Source organism: Sardina pilchardus, chromosome 7, assembly GCF_963854185.1.
Source record: "Sardina pilchardus chromosome 7, fSarPil1.1, whole genome shotgun sequence".
Classification (NCBI taxonomy): Eukaryota; Metazoa; Chordata; class Actinopteri; order Clupeiformes; family Clupeidae; genus Sardina; species Sardina pilchardus.
In genome coordinates, this window is record NC_085000.1 from 10,077,057 (window position 1) to 10,096,609 (window position 19,553).

Sequence of the window (19,553 nt, forward strand, 5' to 3'; positions counted from 1 at the left end):
CTGTGAGCTGTGAAAGGTCAAGCAAAGAGGGGCCACTTTACCAGAGTTCCCCCAACTGACTGAAGTATTTGTGGTGTGAATGAGTGAACACTCTTCACTGTATGGCACACACACACACACACACACACACACACACACACACACACACACACACACACACACACACACACACACACACACACACACACACACACACACACACACACACACACCTCCACCTCAGTCATCCATCAACGCATACACACTCTGTGTTGTTTCTGCCCTGGCGTGCCTCTCTCTCTCTCACACACACACAAATAAATCACTGGTAGTGATTCCAGGGTCCAGTGTTTAAATAATTAAAAAGCTTTAATTTATCTGGATTTAGCACCTTCAGACACGAGAGCTGACAGGAAGCAGCAGCACCAGCAGGTGGAGGAGAAGAAAGAGCGAAATCCTATGGATGGGAGATGGAGGCAAGTGACAAAGAGAGAAGAGAGAGAGAGAGAGAAGAGAGAAAGAAATAATATACTGTATGCAAACATATGTAATTCACACTATACATTTCAATTCCAAAGTGAGGTGTTGTTAATTCAACCGCTAGGTTATGTTATTGCCCGGGGTTGGATGTGGAAGAAAACAGACTGCGAGTGTGTTTAGACATAAAAAGGATTTTTAATTGAAAATGATCTGATGCGGTACACTACAGGCACCGACCTGATCGGAGTACAGATATGAGCGTGTCAGAAACGCATACGGGAGTAACATTTTCTGTTGATCACTCAGTCAAGATTGTCTGAAGTGCGGACACATTTGTGGCTTAGCCAGAATACTCTATATGTCGTTAACAAAGGGCAGTGATTTAGTAAAGCCGTCGACGAGAGATATATAGAAAGAGTTAAGTTATTATACTCTTAAAACTAAAAATGACCAAACAAAAAAACAAAAAAACAAACAAACAAAAAAAATCAAACAGAAAACATCACAACCAGATCCTCCATAGTATAATCCACACAGCTTCTCTCAAAATGTAATAAATGCATTGGTTACACCAGCAATCCATTTGTCTAGCTCAATTTGTAATGTTACAAAAATCAAATGCAATGGAGTCAAGCAAACTGATGGAATGACTTCTAGTCTAGCAATGTGGAACTGGGTGGCAAACCCTGACATGGCACACAAAATAATGCCAGTCCCATTACACATGGATTGTTTGGGCACCGCCATAGACTCATAACCAGCTGAATGAGAAAAGAGAAACATTAGAGGAAGAAAGCAATGAGGGGAAAGCAGTGACCATGAGTATATGAGTAGTGTATGCAGCACAGGTAAATATTGTTTGCTGGATGAAGGATTGGGAACTACTGGAGCAACACTGCCACCCTCAGACCAAAGGATGCCATTGCAGCAATGCTCATGGTTTGAATGAAGCACACTTTTGCAGAAGAGCATGACGGTCCTGTTATTGTTATTATTATTATCTTTAAAGAAAACAACAAAAAAAGAGTTCTACTTCAACAATTAACATTCCAATGCGTTGCTCTTACACATGTACTTCAAGAAAGTGCACCAGACAAGTCAAACAAGGTGGGTAGGCTAGATTACCTTCTCATGAAAACACACACACACACACACACACACACACACACACACACACACACACACACACACACACACACACACACACACACACACACACACACACACACACACACACACACACACACACACACACACACACACACACACACACACACACACACACACACACACACACACACACACACACACACAGGAAAAAGACATCCATCCACACATACAGAAGAGTAATCGTAAAGCTATGCCTGCCAAAGAACAGCAAGGAAGACAAGCAGATTTCCACTTGCCCAGGACAGATGCTTTCCACAACCCTCACCCTCACCCTCACAAACACACACACACACACACACACACACACAGAGAGAGAGAGAGAGAGAGAGAAAGAGAAAGAGAGAGAAAGAGAAAGAAAGAGAGAAAGAAAAACAGAGAAAGAGAAATAGAGAAAGAGAAAGAGAAAGAGAGAAAGAAAAACAGAAAGATAAATAGAGAAAGAGAGAGAGAGAGTGCTACCAGATTTTTAAGCAGTGTCTTCACTGGTTCTGCTTATGGGATCTACATTTAATACAGAGTTCAATATGCCATCAGCAGCAATCGCTGGCTAGAGACTGCCATCTAGTGAGCACACACAAGTACAACATCAGAGATTACGGTAGTGCGTATATAAATTTAGCTTTGCATCATTTACTTATCCTCCTATCACTATCTTTATATTAGCTTTGCACTTAGATCAAGTCTTTAGGATATTTCAACAAACACATCACTTTGGAAGCTCAGACATCACCGCGATACATATGGCAGAATAAACATTTTGTGATTTAACAGAACCCACTGTTTAGTTTATTTAGATATTACTACGAGAAGCTTTTAAACTATGATTTGTCTTTCATTCAAAGCTCTAACATAGACCAAATGTTTTTTTTTTTTTTGATTGATTTACAAAAATCAATTTGTGTGTCGTGCTCAGCGAGGGTGTTTTGGGTAAAGTGTCGGGACAATGTTTTCTGTCGAATGGGCCGAGTTGAAGGCGAAATGTTTTGGATAGTCATGGATGGGATAGGCACACGCTTGGTTATGTCTGACATGAGGTACCACAGCAATCTCTCCTGCTCTTCCATTCCCTTCGCCCTTCACAGACTCTGGAGCGCCTCAATGGTCCATCAAGGAGCGCTGTAGAGCTTCCTGGATCATTGCACTTTCATCTGTAGAGTAATCCTGCAGGGAACAACAGATGGAGATGGAGGGAGAGGAAGAGAGAGAGAATGGTAAAGAGATAGGGAAAAATGAGAGACAAAGACAGAGAGAGAGAGAGAGAGAGAGAGAGAGAGAGAGAGAGAGAGAGAGAGAGAGAGAGAGAGACAGAGAAAGTAAGGTTTAATCAGAAAGTGAAGGAAAATTGAGAGGTATAATTCCAGGCATACAATCATGCCACATAGTCAAGGACATTGTGGACATTGCTCAGTGTTAGATCAGTAACCAAATGCAGAAAATCAGCATCTAATAAAAGAGGCGCACGTCATTGTCACAAGAACAAGAGCGAGGCAAGGTGATGAAAGGGAACTCACCACAAAGGTGTCATAGGAGAACGTGTGCCGGATCCTCAGATGCTGCAGGAAGTCTGCACTTCTGTAGTTAGGGTCTCCCCAGGGCATAGAGGCACAGATGGGACACACCTGCACGAGAGAGAGAGAGAGAGAGAGAGAGAGAGAGAGAGAGAGAGAGAGAGAGAGAGAGCGGAAAAGAGGAAATAAGCAAAAATAGAGGAACGCAGACGAAATAAGAGAGAGCAAAATATGCTAGAGAATGAGTCACGCTTATTATGGGGCAGAGATGAGACGTCTGTGACACTTGTCAACAGTGTCAGTAGCTTCAACACCACCCAGACAGGTACAGAGATACAAATACCAAACAGGAACAACACAGCGAGAGCAAGAGATGAAGAGATAGAAAGAAAAAAGAGAGAAAGAAAGAAAGAAAGAAAGAGTGACAAGGTGCTGAAGCACATCCTTTAGACAAGGATCACATCAAAAATAAAGAAGTGGCAGGGTAATAATAAATAAATAAGAGTAGGGGTGTCATTATTCCCCAAATCCTTGATTCAGTTTCATTTTTAATTTTAAGGTCACAACATGACATAGGGTGTGGCTCAGAGCGGTAGATAAAACAGAGTGGCGACACTCCCATAGACCTCCATAGGAAAAAATGGCAGCGCTTTTTCCAGGCTATTTCCTCGTTATGGGACTTTTGGAACTATTTACAGCCAATCTCTTGGTCAGTAGTCAATGAGTTAATTGATTACACCTTCCAGCATCCAGAAGTACATCCCACCCTCCTGCGATTCAGCCATTCAGCACAGTTTTTTTAAAACTTTTGATCGTGTGGCGGCAACATCAAAGAGTGTCGCAACTTTCTCTCTCTATGGCTCTGGTGTGGCTGTATCGTCGAATCTACTTTTGAATTCAAAGTGCGAGATCAGGGTGTCATTTTGATTGATTTTTGGCTAAAACTGAAATAGTGACAGCCCTACTTCAGAGCATAATGCAATTCCCAGACCATAATAATGAAATAATTTCAAACAAAGCTGTATTTTGTTACACTGTGACACTACTCATTCCTGTACAATAGAATGACATGTCCCCACCCCTGTCAAGAATGTTACCGCCATTCATCAAGTGGAACACTTAGCGCCACTTGCACAACTCTAGAAGTGCTACCATTCCACTGGCAAACCGTAGGAAACAACACAATACCAACCACTCTCATTGGTCAGTGTGATCCCTGCGTAAAGATCTTTCACATGGCAGGATTGGGTGTCATTTTGCAAGCTGATTTTCTACACTCTGCTATGACACCCCACAGCATGACAAAGCTTGTAAACAACTGTGTTCAAATCACTCTCCTTTTCTATCCTCCAGAAGACTGCACAAAGAGACAAAAGATGGACAGATCCTCACCACTTGGCGTGGGTCTCTGGCATGATGTGCTGTGCAGTGTTCCACAAGGCCATCCTGGTCCAGGTTCGGAGAGTTGCAGTAGGGACAGGCAAAAGTATACCGGTTCGGCACGGGGCTGTAACACGCACACGCACACATTATTGCTTCCTGTTAATCATCTTTGCTAGGCTGAGTGATCTGTCCACAATTGCTGGGTCCAATCACAAACTGGCTTATCCACCAGGCACACCTGGATCGTTGGTCTGATTGGTTGAAGGACTATCGAAGTGTACAAAGTCATTTGAACTATGCCTATTGATCACACCTCTTGTGCAGTAGAAATAAAGCGCAGACTCCCCAGACTAATGTTCAATCTTAAAAGATTGAGCTTAGTATGGTGATAGCCAGACTACATCCTTGCTGTAATCTAACCACACTGAGGCCAGTACTACACTGGAAAGAGGACACAGCCCAGATGTGCCTTACCTTATTACAGTAGGCTGGGTTTGGGCAGAACTCCTCACTCCTTCCTCAATGTACTCCTGGTATTTGGAGCAAGTGGATGTGTGACTCCGCATCTGGAACAGTGGTACCTGAACACACACACACACACACACACACACACACACACACACACACACACACACACACACACACACACACACACACACACAATGTGAAGACTTACTATAGGGTAAACTAGGCTTAACAACATGTCCAACAACATATTTTCTTTTAGGCCTGGGTGAATAAAACCATTTGTTATCATTATTTTTTTGTAATTCCTATCAACAAAAACTAGTGAAAAGAGGTTATATGCTTTGGCATATCAAATGGGCAATGTGTGCCTATGAGACTGCTCAATAGTCAGATGCAACACAACTGTCACAACCTCTCGGTTAATACTGAAACAAATGAACTGATACACACCTCTGTGCCACAGCCCTTGCATGCACCAACCGACGTGTGGATAGCTGCGTCTAGATCATTGGCTCGGGTCCAATTCTCCAGCCCTGATCGGCACACGGCACAGACGGGCTTCTGAGGTCGGAGACATTCCTGCAGACAGCCCTGGCAAAACCTGAGCGTGACAGAGGACAGAAGAAACTTTTGAGCATACTGTATGTCCAAATATCATACAAGAGAGGCAAACTAAAAGACAAATACACGGTAATGGAATAATACTGCTAGCATACTAATTACAATATAAGACTATAGTTCTCCTTATCTAGGCTACATTCCTGGACTTAAACTGACTAACTGTCATTCCATTCCTGATGCAAGGTAGCACTTATTAGCCTTGGTGAACCCAGACGAACCTGTTAACAAATGACAGGTTCATCTGGGTTGACATAGGCTAACTTATTATTACACCATTGTCTTCTATTCGCACTGTTTTGATTGTTGTAGTTCTATGTGACTTTGTACAAGAGAGTCAGTTAAATGAATACATGTAAATGAACAGAAGAGCTACTAAGCTAAGCTACTGGGACTGGTAGGTGTGTGCCAGGTTTGACAAAGAAACATCTACAATGTCAAAATAACGCATTGGGTTAAATCGAGACCATGCCCGGTCTAGATGAAGCAATGATTGACAGGCTGCAAATTCAATACACCATTTCCAAGCACGCTATGTCCTCGATTGTTGTGGTATGTGATATCCTATTCCAAGGGCTGAATATGAGAACGTCGCAACACTTCCTGACACTAGGTCTGGAAAGGACTATGGGACTTGTGGTACTTGACAGCCTTCCAGCGCTAAGCATTGGCACCAGTAAGGTGATATAGAACAACATTTCCCAGAAGCCTTTAACACTGCCGTGCCACGATGTAAACAAAACTGAAAGTAAAAGCCGTAACATCTCCTTGAAAACTCACTAATTTGCATGTTCCAAACTATGACTACATGAAATCACTATCATTTACGTCATTAAATCAACCACAGTGCATTCAGTTATTTGTATCCACTGCCAGTGAGTGAACGCACAAAGAAAAACTCGACAAAATTTGGAGTCCGTCTGCTATCTCGCATCGACAGAACTAAGCTTTGACGCGCTTGGAGATGTCGTTAATACTCACGTATGACCACACTGTGTAATAACAGGACTGTCGAAGATTTCAAGACAAACAGGGCATACGAATTCCGTTAAATCTCTGTCTCCAGCGAGTGCATTTGTTTTTTTCTGCGCCGCACCAAGGCTCCCTAGCATCGCCATTTCTTCTTCTCTGTGTTGTCTTCCGCTCTGAACTCCAGTCCAATCCCCGAGAGTTCAACGTCACAATGGAATCTAACAAGAGGAGGAGCGAAGAAAAATATAACAGTCTTAAAATAGGAAAAGTAGGCTAAATAGACAATATTGTTTCGATAGAGTAACCTATATAGTTCTTATCAAGTCTACGAGAACTTTCCCCACACATTCTCGGTTTATTCTTCATTAAACTCAATGCACGAGATGCAATGACTGAACTGATTTTTAAAAACAATTTCAATATTTTATTTTCTACACTTCAAGAATTGTTATTTTCTTGGGTGAATTTAAGAAGCAATATTTTTGTTTATTAGAGGCAGCAGTCTACCAGTTTGTGTAGATTATTTTAGGACCATCTGCAGTTCATACTTTGAACTGAGAATGACTGCAACTGCTGTGTTACATTCACCCAAGTTGCTCTTTTTGTATGTGATAATAAAACTCTGACCGCAGAGAGCAATCTGAACATCTGCAGTCGGATTGCCCTAAGTGCACGTGCCAGTTGGTACTGATGAACTGTCCGAGAGGCACGCATGCGCATTTCAGCGATGGGGATTTCCAGCAGAACACGAAGGTAAGGTGTTAAATGTGACTGGCGTCTAATTACTGTCAACATAATTTGGTGAGAAATTATTGAAATATTAGCAGTGTGTACTAGCGTGGGTATCACTGTGTTTTTCTTTAGGTCATCTTAATGGTTTTATCACCAGCGCGTTGCCTCTTCGTCGATTTAAAGTGATAGGCTAGCTTGCTAGCCTGAATTGGGCGTCTCTGTGCTTGGGGGCCGTGCCTGGGACTCGAGGATGTAACATGGCTAACGACAGCTAACTAGCTAGTTAGCGTTATCGTCACTTGTGCTGTGGCATTGAACAGCTTTTGACGGTTTAGTCTGTCAGTCGGACGTGATGCCATATTAAACACTAGATCCACATCAAATGACACACTGGAACCTCCCCAGTACAAGTGTGCACACCCGGGTCGTCATACATTTCTCCATACCACATATCTAGTTAGCCAGTTAGCTTTGTCGTTCGTGTGTTTACAGTGTAATATATACCTGCGACACTAACACCACATGAGCAAGTCCATTTTATATCGATTGATTATTTAGCCGTCTTTCTCTCACGGTTCCACTGCATCCATTTTGGCTGCAGTGATTTGGCTGTCGAACGTCAGTTTGTTAGCAACATCCCCCTTTGCGTGTCTACGAGGATGAAAGCATCACCCGTGAACGGCGGTGCAGAGAGAGAGAAGGGCGTGTGTGCAGAAAAACCGGTTGCATTCAGACCGAGATAGCTCGCTGGCTAACGAGATTCAACATAGCTGTTTTATACTCTCTACGACACTGACGCACACGCAAATGTCAAACGACGGGGAGTCAGCGTAGCAGGATGTTCGGCAGTCACAGAGTTGGTGTGGCAGCCGTAGACGCAGTTCGCAGCACACGGCTCACATCGCTGCTTATCATGGACGTTGAGCAGCGTTGGGCTAGATATGTAGGATGATGAATTAAAGCGGGAGGCCATGATGGTGGAGGGCACACACTATAATGCGGTGTGCCATTGTGCCATCACTTCAGGACGGCGGCAGAGAGCAGGTGCAGCTGTAGTGAACGGTTACTTAATGGCTCGATGGAATACAGTGAGGTGGGAGGAGAGGGATGCATGCATGCACACATCCCACACAAGGCACGTACACTGCTAGTGATGATGTGGGTGTGTTTCTCCATCCTTCACTATCTGAACTCAAGTAACACACGCGCACACACACGCATGCAGATGAAGGAAAGAGCATGATCATTAAGGTGGCGCAGATCATTTGGAGTGTGGACGTTTGGACTGTGTGTGGTTGTGAGTCATTGCAATCGTCTGCATGCTCTCCATGTGAAATTGGCAAGTCTTTGCAGGAGTCCAGTCGCTGGCATTGCCATCGTAGAACGAAGTTCCAGTGCTTCTTGCTGATAGAAATGTAGTTTGTGTGTGTGTGTGTGTGTGTTAATGATTCAGTGTCGTTCAGATTCGTTTATTTTTCTTGTGTTGTTGTCACAGCTCCAGAGTTGTTGTCCTCCGTCTGTGCAGCTACCCCCCGACGTGTCCCCGTTGACCTTGAACTTGAGTGTTTGCCCTCCACCCTGAAGCCCCAAGGAGAAGTGGACGACCAACCCTGGTTTCCCCTCCTGCTCGAGCCTAACTCAGCCCTGCTCTGTGGAACTTTGAAACGTTTGAAACGGTGCCCTGGCATGCCCGTTGGCAAAGGAACGGACTGCGGGCACGCACTCGGCTTCCAGAAATAGAAAAACGAAACGAACAAACGAGTGCCACCTCAAACCGCTGCACATCCCCCCCCACCCCCTCCCACCCTCATGGAGACTGCCAGGGCCAGAGGGTTGGCCTCCTACAGTCCGTCGCGTGTGTGTGAGTTGACGAGGATGCTACTGCGTTGTTGAAAGAAAGACTCCACCTTACCCTCCTCTGCCCCCTCACCATCACTAGTACATCCACCCCTCCCCTCCCTCCCTCCCTCCCTCCCACCCTCCCACTTTCGTCTTCCAGTGCAGGGGGTCCCCAACATGGACGGGGGTGCCTGAGCGGAGCTTCCCAGGGAGAAGGGGGATGAGAGAGGGAGCGGCACCGGCTACGCAGCCCACCGCCACCCATGGATGCCAAGCTGCGCGAGGACCTGTTTAGGAGGTATGTGGCGTCGCTGGAGAGGCGGCTGGAGGAGGGCCAAGGAGGAGGGAACGGCGGCGGCAGCGGCACCACCAATGGGAGTAGCGGCAAAGGCGACCGTCCGACAGCAACGTCGACGACAACACACAGCAGCAGCGAGGAGGCGCTGGTCTCCACGGCGACGGCCCTGCTGGGGGCGTACCAGCCGGAGCCGGCGCAGCGGTTCCGCCTGCTGCGGTTCTACGAGGTGACGGAGAACGCGCTGCGCTCGGCGCAGGGCTCCAGCCTCCGGGCCCTGGAGGCGGCCTTCTCCACGCTGGAGACCGTCTGCACCAACCTGCTGCTCTTCCCCTGGAAGAAGGAGTTCCGCTGCATCAAGGTGAGGCCACCAAGCGCTCAGCAACACCTGTCATGTGGAGGCTTTTCATCTTTCTTTAGAGTCTTCCTTTCTGTTGAAGAGATGAAACACTTGAGTTAGCTGTAAAACAAAGTGTGTTAACTTCAATAATTGCATTTAATCAATACTGTTGAGAATATTAGATGAGATGGAAATTAGTGTGATTTAACATAGTGCTATCTTTGAGTTTATAGATAGATAGATAGATAGATAGATACTTTATTGATCCCCAAGGGGAAATGTAATGTTTATGTCATGTATTGAGACATTTTTGACATTGTAAAGGTCTTTATTCAAATGTTAGCTTGACAAGTGTTAAGCTGAGACCTGTCTGTCCTTGCTAATGTGTGTGTGCGTGTGTTTTTCTGTCTCTGTGTGTGTTGCGTGTCTGTCTGGGTGTGTGTTGTGACATGATGTGGCGCGACGCGACCTTGCCCGTCCGGCGGCAGACCTTCACGGGGCCGTACGTGTACCAGCTGCAGTCGGCCGTGTGCGAGTCGGACCTGCGCTCGCTGCTGCGCTCCATGGGCTACACGCGCAGCGAGCAGGACACGCACTACCAGGCGCGCGAGACCCCGCCGGGCGGCGCCCTCCACCTGCGGCAGCTGGCCTTCGAGCTGCTGCTGGCCCAGGCCGAGTGCCGGCTCCTGGGGGAGGTGGTGGCGCTGGCCCGGGGGGCGGCCACGGAGCTGGAGGCCCTGGAGCTGCGGCGCGCCAGCCGGGAAGACGCGGCCGGCTGCGCCGAGGCGCTGAGACGCCGCGACTCGCTCACGGCCATCGACATGGCCCGGCTGTCGCTGCGCCCGGCCGACATGGAGCGCGCCGCCACCCCGCACCACCACCACCACCACCAGCACCACCACCAGCACCAGCTGCGGAGGTCCGGCCGCCCGTCCAAGTCGGTGGACGTGACGGACAGCGCCGGCCACTGGCACCCGGCCATCAAGCCGGTGCTGCGCACGTCGCTCAGCCTGCGCAAGGAGCCGCTGTTCGTGGACGCCGACGAGGAGGAGGCGCGCGACGAGATCCTGCGGCCCAACGCGCCGCTCTTCTCGCTGGCCTCGGCGCCCTCCTACAGTCAGCCGTCCTCGTCCTCGTCCTCCATCGCCGCCGCCGTGGTGGCCGCCTCCGCCGCCGACTTCTTCCCCATCCAGTCGCCGCCGCCGCCCTCGTCGGGCGACCCCTACTCCTCCTACCACCTGTCCTCGCTGGACGAGGTGGACCTGTACACGGAGCGCGGCGTCGGGATGGGGCTCGGCATCGGCGGGCGCCAGACGCCCTCGTCCTCGTCCGCCTCGGCCTCGTCGTCGTCGCGGCCGCCCAGCCGGGAGCCCCGGGACGGCTGGCTGCTGAAGGCCCACGGCGGCGCCAAGTGCCAGGGCTGCGGGCTGGGCTGCTCGGTGCTGAGCTCGTGCCAGCGCTGCGACACGGTGCTGTGCTCCTCGTGCGTGGCGTGCGAGCCCACGCCCTGCTGCGGCTACCAGGACTACCCCAAGGCGGCCACCGTCACGGCCCCGGCGCCCCTGCGCCAGCTGGACGGCTACCTGCCCGCCAAGGAGAAGCTGTCCGTCTACTCCAACGCCCACATGCACACGCACCCGCACACGCACCCCCACGCCCACGTCATCAGCCACGCGCACCTCCACCCGCACCCCCACCCGCACCCGCTCTCCCACTCGCACTCGCAGCTGCTGGACAAGCCCCTGCTGAGCGCCAAGCTGTACCCCAGCAAGCCCGTGGCCATGGTGACGACCTCTGCCCCCGGCGGCCTCGGCGGCGTGAGCGAGCGTCTGAGCGCGGCCGGCTCGTCGCGCTGCGGCTTCTGCAACAAGCCCGGCGCGGCGCACACCTGCGTCAACTGCTCCAAGGTGTCGTGCGACTCGTGCATGGGCCTGTACGCCGGCGACGTGTGCACGCGCAAGACGCCGCACCACAGCTTCCTGCCCAACCACCAGCTCAACTTCAAGTCCAGCACCATCTCCCACCTCGTCTACCGGTAGACATCTCGCTCTAGCTCAAACACGCACACAGTCTTACACTCCCACACACACACACACACACACACACACACACACAAATATGCAGGGCCTGGAATCCTGAACTTCTGGACTGCTCACCCTCCTGTAGAATCTCACTCCAAAACAGTCGCTGTCCTTGCTGACCAGGACCAGACGGATCCCTGATTACGCTGCTGCGCGGGCTTCTATCCATTTCTCTCTCTCTCTTCTCTTCTTCTCTTCACTTCTCCTCTCTCTCTTCTCCCCTCTTCTCTTCTCTTCTCTTTTCCTCTCTTCTCTTTCTTGATGTTGTTTTTGCTGGAGCTGCCTCCTCATATCAGCCCTGGAATGCCCTCATAGCCCATATCTCATCGGGGCCATCACACTGCCTTGTAGAAATTCAGGCTTGAAGGCATTTTTCTCTCTTTCTTTCTTTCTTTCTTTCTTTTTTATTTTTTTCCCCCACCAGGCCCTTTACTCTCTCCATCTGCTCTCGTTTTGGTCATGTGATCTTGTCATTTGTCCCGTACCTGAATCTTGGCCTACATAAGACAAGCAACTCAATAGGAAAAAACAAGTAAACAAACACACAAACGCAACAACTACAACAGCAACAGACATGACTGACTTTAGCCTCGAGTGGAGCGCTCAACCCAGCCGTTTGCATTTTGCCCACATAGGTGTTTGCAGAAGACTCTCTTCCCCCCTCCCCCGCCCCATCTGGATATCCACAATGTGTGGAAGAACCTTTTCAGACTTAATCAAATGAGGGGGAGAAAATGAAAGAAGAACATTACACTGGAATCCAATAGTATATATTTTGAATCATTATTGTACAGACCTAATGTGCGACTGTTGGTTCAGGGTCGTGGGTGGTGGCAGTGTGGGGTGGGTGGGGGTGGGTTTGTGTTGGGTGGGAGGAGGGGGAGGGGAGGGCTCAAGGGCAAGGATATTGATAGTTTGTATCAAAGATGATAGTTAGCCACTTAACTGTGTAGTCCACCAATGAGCAACGCCTGTCTGTCAGTTTACCCTTGTAAAAAAAAAAGAAAAAGAAACAAGAAGAATCAAAAGTCATCTGTGAGATGTTCAGAGGCTGCTATGGAGTATTTAAGCCAGATGGGAAATTCTAGGTTGCATTGTTTTGTTATATATTTTAGTTCTTAGATATTTTGTGTGTGTGAGTGTGTGTGTGTGTGTGTGTGTGTGAGCGAGAGTGCGGGTAAACATGTTACTCGCACTTCATCCATCTCCTCAGTGTGAAGTTGCACTTCTCCCGCCCATGTCCAGCAGGTTCTTATCGTCAGCAGGGAGTCATGGTGGAAGAGGGAGCCAGTGCTCTTCAAAGCCTCTCAGAGATAATGTTATGAAGTCCTTAGATCTCAAGGGTGAAGGAAGTTACCTTTTTTTTCCATAAATGAAAGAATATGATTTTATTGCTGTTATTGCAAAGACACAAGCGCCCTGTGCACATTTGATCTGTGATTACTTCTTTTTTTATTATTATCTATATAGCGTATCTTTTTTTCTGTGCAATTTCTGGTTTGTAATGTTGGTGTGTTCATTTTTGTTTCTTGACATTCTCTCGTGTAACACTATTTGCAGTAAGGACACAAACCTAAGCAGTAGGGCTTTCTGTTGTGGCAGAACCTGACCCACGGACAGAAACCCACCTCGGAGGAGAACCGGGAAGCTCTAGTGTTGTAGCTATAGTATATAGTGCACACACAGTGCACAGTACACTTGCCTTTTTGTTCATGCACAATCCACACTAGTCCCCCCCCCCCCCCCAGTCTGGCTTGTGTGTGAAGACTTGCTTGTAGAAAACAAGGAGCGTAGTAGCCAGCTCTGTCAGAAAGAGAGGGAGTAATGTCACAATGACAATAGCCATGATGGAACAGATCGGAGTTGTCCCTGTTGTTATCTGTGTCAGGGGAAAGGCACTGCGCGATCATCATGATGGGGGGGGGGGGGGGTCTGCGCATGTTTATAGGCATAGCTTGTGTTAGTGGTCAGTGTCAACCAGGGATGGGAAATTAGCACCAGCCAATTCCTGGCAACATAGGAAAGAAAAGTATTTACTGCTGAGTGGATGGAGAACTTGACCATTTATCTGGAACTTTCTAGTAGATGTTTTCCATCCCTGGTGCCAACCCCTCTAGGGAAGCACGGTGAGATGGTCAGATGTCGGTGAGACTACAGTACAAGCTACCATAGGCAGCGGTCCACCATCTGTCCTCTTCCATTTTCCTATGGACGACGTCTTCTACGGGCGATTGTAAGGTTTCCCTCCATCACAGTGTTTAAGCGTGAACTGAACTACTGTACTGAAAGGACAGTGTTGCGCCTTCTGTTTTGACCTTTTACCAGCCAAACTTTTTACAGATCGGATTCTTATCAACGAGTTGACTTCCAGTTAGTAACTTGAGTTGTGGGTCTGGTGTGATAGCGTGCCAAATCATAAATGCATAATAATTTCAATTCTGCAGTTCCCTCTTTCTGACACCAGAGGTCACCCTTTCCCTAGGTTGTCGTACACGTCTATCTGAATTGGGTCTCTTCCAACCTATCCACCTCTACCCACCCACACATGGAAGTTTGTAGGCTTCCCCTCCTCTCTGATGCTGTGTCTGTATCTTTCAGGTGACAAGGTCACGGCAGTATTTCCTGTACAGAGCCAAGCATGCACTCTAAATGCACCCCTTCAACTCCCTGCCCACTCATTTCCAATCTCCTCCACACTACACCACAACACCACCACCACCTCCTCTGTAGCCACAATGCTACGAGTGGAGAAGCACCAAGCACTGTTTGTGTGTGTGTGTGTGTGTATGTATGTGTGTGTGTATGTGTATGTGTGTGTATGAAGGGTTCAAAGTCTCCTTCCCAATTTTACACACTTTGATCACTGGACAAGGGAACCGAGGGAAAGAGCCAGCCAAAATGTTTGTTGGTGAAAGTATATAAATATATATAAATATATAAATATAAATGAGTTATAAAGCGATGATTTTATAAAATAATTTCAAGAATAAAATTCTAAAAAAAAGATACAGTGGGTAAGGATTTGTTTTCATTGAGTGAGTTACTGATATGCTAAGTTTAGAAACTTGTGAATCTTTTGCTCCTAGACGCCCGAGTAGGGAGCGCACAACATGGAACACTCATTTCCATTTATAACCTGGCCATTAATAATTCAGCATTTTAAGTATACATATTTTTATATTAATGCACCCATGAATTATGCATTCACTTTGGGATGGCATCAAATGCATGGCCATACTGCAAATCTGACATCTGTTTAGCAAACACTTAAAGATCATCACAGGTGCCTGGATTATTTATGAGGTGATTGCTGAATTCTTAAGTGGTTACTGACAATGTTTTAATGTGGTTTGAACAGAGGTGACTGACAGACAGAAAGAAGAGTAGATTCACCTGCACTCTGCTATTGCATCTCAGCCAGTAGGGGGAGACACGTCCATGTACCAGAGCTCTGAGTGTATACCAGGGGTGCCTTTCATTCAGCGTTTATACGTCCTCCCTCGCTCCTTGGGCCTCGATCCTCACTGATCTACATAAAGAAAGATAGAAGAAGGGATAGACTATCCCATTGTTGCCGCCCCATCATTCTTTATGTAGATCAGTGAGGATCGAGGAGCGAGGGAGGACGTATAAACGCTGAATGAGAGGCACCTCATGAGTTGGTCTGAATTAGCAGATTCATTTAGTGTCTGATCCTAGATTTTGGAGATAGATAGAGTGGAAAGGCTATTTTTGTGTAGAATTTATGACTGCATCGTGTTTTGAATTACAGCATTCAGCTATATGAAATGGTCCCATTTAGTTTGGGCTTGAAGTGGTCTGAAAGAGTGCATGCAGGTTCATTCTGCAGAGATAATAATAATAATAATAATAATACATTTTATTTATATTGCGCTTTACATCAAATAAATTATCTCAAAGTGCTACAATGCATACACACAGACACGCACACACACAAAAAAAGGATAAAAGTAACACCATAGAGTAAGTTAAAAGTAGCATAAAATTAAGCTAAAACCAGCATATAAAAACAGATGTTTCTGAGGTGAAAAAAGGATTTTTTGCACAGATGTTTGATGTGGGCCTCAAAAATCAGTTGAGGGTCCATTTTGACACCCAGATTTGTGACTGAGGGTGAGAGGTGGATGTTGTGACCGGGGAGGGTGATGCTGGTGATAGTGGGTGACCGGACCTGGTGTGGAGTGCCAACAAGAATGGCTTCCGTTTTTGAGCTGTTTAGTTGCAGGAAATTCGCCTTCATCCACGCCTTTATCTCCTCACTCACTCGATGCACTCACTCGTTGTTAGAATGCCACCACAATGTTTAATTTAGCCCTCCTTGTTCTTAAAGGGATATTCCGCCATTTTTGGAAATACGCTCATTTTCCACCTTCCCTCGAGCAAAACAATCGATATTTACCTTATTCCCGTTCATCCAGCCATTCTGTGAATCTGGCGATACAACTTTTAGCTTCAGCCTAGCATAGATCATTGAATCGGATTAGACCATTAGCTTCTCGCCTGCTTCATGTTTAAAAGTGACTAAGATTTCTGGTAATTTTCCCATTTAAAACGTGTCTCCTCTCAAGTTAGAAAGTGCAATAAGACCAACTGAAAATGAAACCTGGCGTTTTTCTAGGCTGATTTGACATGGAACTATACTCTCATCTGGCGTAATAATCAAGGCAACTTGCAGCTACTGGCACTACTACTGCTTGTTGTCTATGGGGACTATTTTCAGATGCTGCGTAAGATATCACTGCGCCTATGGTACGTTTGCAAGTTGCCTTGATTATTACGCCAGATGAGAGTGTAGTTCCATGTCAAATCAGCCTAAAAAAACGCCAGGTTTAATTTTCAGTTGGTCTTATTGCACTTTCTAACTTGAGAGGAGACACGTTTTAAATGGGAAAATTACCAGAAATCTTAGTCACTTTTAAACATGAAGCTAGCAGGCAAGAAGCTAATGGTCTAATCCGAATCAATGATCTATGCTAGGCTGAAGCTAAAAGTTGTATCGCCAGACTCACAGAATGGCTGGATGAACGGGAGCAAGGTAAATATCGATTATTTTGCTCGAGGGGAGGTGGAAAATGAGCGTATTTCCAAAAATGGCGGAATATCCCTTTAAAGGGAATAGCAGATGTCACTCTCATTGGTTTAATGGATGTTATGACCAAAACACACCCATGTCTAATTAAGAAACATGAGAACAACTCTGTGGAACAATGCCTGGTGCAGAGATGAATTTTCTTGTTCTCAAAATAAGAAATGAAAAGTCAGAAACACCCTTAACTTTATTTTATTGTGTGTGTGTGTGTGTGTGTGTGTGTGTGATGGAGTGCGATTCCATCTAGACTGACAAGATATCAGTGCACATCTACACAAATACACATATGTACGATCTGCAATCTGGATTGACATTCCATCAAACTCTATGTGGACCTCACCGAGTCTCTCTGGTTGTTACCCTTGGGCTGATTTTTTATTTATTTATTTGATCTTATTTTTTTTGCTGTCACTTCAAGTCAAATTTCATTCATATTGTTTTGTAACCACTGGAGTGTTGGTTATATCTGCGTCAGTTCTGACATTGGGCAGTATATAATGTATGACTCATGCGCTCCCTGATGATTGTACAACGCTCGAGCAATTACAAAAGTAGTCCGTCACATAACTGATTTTGTAACACAGAGGCTCTGCGGCTGTGCTTTTCTCAATCTGGCTCTAGAGGGAGCTGTGAAATGGAAGGGGTGCTTGTTCACAGTGGTGAAGTGTGAGTGTGTGTGAACATGAATATACTGTACATGTGTGTGTGTGTGTCAGTATGAATGTATGTGTGTGTGTGTGTGTGTGTGTGTGTGTGTGTGTGTGTGTGTGTGTGTTTAATGAATGCGCTTGCCCCTCTCTCATCCCAGAGGATCATCTTCTCTCCCCACAGGAGCCGTCAGAGAGCACGTCTCCCCCAAAGCGCCTTATCCACACGTTGCCACGGACACGCTGTTTCTCTCCTCCGTTCTCTCTGCAGGAGGCAAGGACCACTCACCGCTGTCATCATCATCATCATGATTACCACAACCACTACTACCATCATTATCATCATTACCACCACTACTACTACTACTATCATCATTTACACTAACGCCATCTTCATCATCTTGCGCAGCAGGAGACGACTAATAAGGTGTGAAACTGTCATGTCGCACCCCACAGCACACCACACAGACGAGAAGGGAAACTGACATCAGGCAGCTGCCTGGTCAGGGTGTTATCCAACCAATCAAATCCCTGTCCCAGATCTTCCTACTCCTCCTCTTCTTCCTCGCTCTTCGTTCTCTTAACAAATGCCCCTTACATCACTGCAGCAGAACTGGGTCGTACAGAGTGGACTGGAGGGAGGTTCAGTGGGGTGGGGGAGCAGGTGTGCATTCTTCTACTTTCAGTGGATGTGTCTGTGGGTGCCTCTCATTTGGGCTTTTATACCTCCTCCCTCGCTCCTCGGGCCTCGATCCTCACTGATCTGCATAAAGAATGATGGGACGGCAACAATGGGATAGTCTATCCAGTGTTAGTTAGATCAGTGGGTACGCCCCTCGAGGATCGAGGAGAGATGTTGAGAGGCACCCTATGTGTGCTGGCTGTAGCCTTTGGTTGTGGGGAGCGTCTTCTTTGGGCAGCACACATTCTTCTCTCTCCTCCTGTTGTTTTTTGTCCTTCAAGAGCTGTTCAAAATCTCCCAAGGCTACTACACTCTCATTCTGGCGTAGTGGCGTAATAATGTAGGAAAGTTGCATGCACCATGGATGCAGTGATATCATGAAGCACCTGAAAATAGTCCCTATAGGCAACAAGCAGTAATGCATGATATCACCGCGCCCATAGTACATTTGCAGCTTTCCTTGATTATTGCGCCAGAATGAGAGTGTAGTTCCATGTCTAATCAGCCTAGAAAATCACCAAGTTTCATTTTCAGTTCGTCTTATTGCACTTTCTAACTTGAGAATAGACAAGTTTTAAATGGGAAAATTACCAAAAATCTTAGTCACTAAGCGTGATGCTAGCAGGTGAGATGCTAATGGTCTAAACCGATTCAGTGATCTGTGCTGGAGCTAAAAGTTGCATCGCCAGAACGGCTGGATGAACAGGAAAAAGGTAAATATCAATTGTTTTCCTCGAGGGGAGGTGGAAAATTAGCTTAATTCCCCAAATGGTGGAATATCCCTTAAAGTGTTATTGTTAAGTAAGTGATCCTAAGTACTTACACTCCCCATCCACTTCAATCCCTTTCCCCTTAATAGTCATCTGCTGGTGGGTGTTGCTCCAACTATTAATGTCATCAGCAAATTAAATTGGAACATGGCTCCTGTGTGGCTCATGCATTTGTTTGTGTAGACAGTGAATTAGACTGAGCAATGGTGCTCCATTGTGGAGCCCCAGGATGGGTAACAACAGGAGAGGACAGCGCTCCATTTACTCTCACACACTGTGCTCGTCAGTCAGGCAGGACTCCACTCATCTGATGATCATGTCACCATTAACTCCCAGCAGCACGTATACCCTCTCCATCATGATGTGAGGCATGATGGGATATAACGCAGGAGGAGAAGTCTATAAGTCAAACACGAGCATATTGTTTGGGCCGATCACGGTGGTAATACGTACTATGGAGCTCACACTATAAGACCTCA

General features: G+C 46.8%; 2 protein-coding genes across 5 annotated transcripts; one reads left to right on the forward strand and one right to left on the reverse strand.

The window, feature by feature from the left end:
- Positions 1–634: 634 nt before the first annotated feature.
- Positions 635–6,755, reverse strand: rnf114 (ring finger protein 114). Its single transcript, XM_062540697.1, has 6 exons — positions 6,588–6,755; positions 5,439–5,589; positions 4,995–5,101; positions 4,530–4,644; positions 3,141–3,248; positions 635–2,790 (listed from the first exon to the last, which is right to left on the reverse strand). Exons 1-6 carry the CDS (start codon positions 6,722–6,724, stop codon positions 2,725–2,727), a joined length of 684 nt encoding a protein of 227 aa, XP_062396681.1. The 5' UTR covers positions 6,725–6,755; the 3' UTR covers positions 635–2,724.
- Positions 6,756–7,267: 512 nt separating this feature from the next.
- spata2 (spermatogenesis associated 2) lies at positions 7,268–12,694 on the forward strand. 4 transcript variants are annotated; one of them, XM_062540700.1, is made up of 3 exons: positions 7,268–7,331; positions 8,806–9,805; positions 10,273–12,694. In XM_062540700.1, the coding sequence occupies exons 2-3, from the start codon at positions 9,413–9,415 to the stop codon at positions 11,821–11,823; spliced, it is 1,944 nt and encodes a 647-aa protein (XP_062396684.1). In that variant the 5' UTR covers positions 7,268–7,331; positions 8,806–9,412; the 3' UTR covers positions 11,824–12,694. The 4 variants fall into 4 exon arrangements, with proteins under 4 accessions (XP_062396684.1, XP_062396685.1, XP_062396686.1 ...); XM_062540701.1 differs by having other exon boundaries at positions 7,299–7,331; positions 8,836–9,805; XM_062540702.1 differs by lacking the exon at positions 7,268–7,331 and adding an exon at positions 7,352–7,379 and having other exon boundaries at positions 8,836–9,805.
- Positions 12,695–19,553: the final 6,859 nt, after the last annotated feature.

Coding starts and splice junctions, on each gene's coding strand:
- rnf114 (XM_062540697.1), bottom strand. CDS start 6,724: ATGGCGATGCTAGGGAGCCTTGGTGCGGCGCAGAAAAAAACAAATGCA. Junction 5,590..6,587: donor ATTACACAGTGTGGTCATAC/GTGAGTATTAAC, acceptor TGTCACGCTCAG/GTTTTGCCAGGGCTGTCTGC. Junction 5,102..5,438: donor GCAAGGGCTGTGGCACAGAG/GTGTGTATCAGT, acceptor GTGTGTGTTCAG/GTACCACTGTTCCAGATGCG.
- spata2 (XM_062540700.1), top strand. CDS start 9,413: ATGGATGCCAAGCTGCGCGAGGACCTGTTTAGGAGGTATGTGGCGTCG. Junction 9,806..10,272: donor AGGAGTTCCGCTGCATCAAG/GTGAGGCCACCA, acceptor GTCCGGCGGCAG/ACCTTCACGGGGCCGTACGT.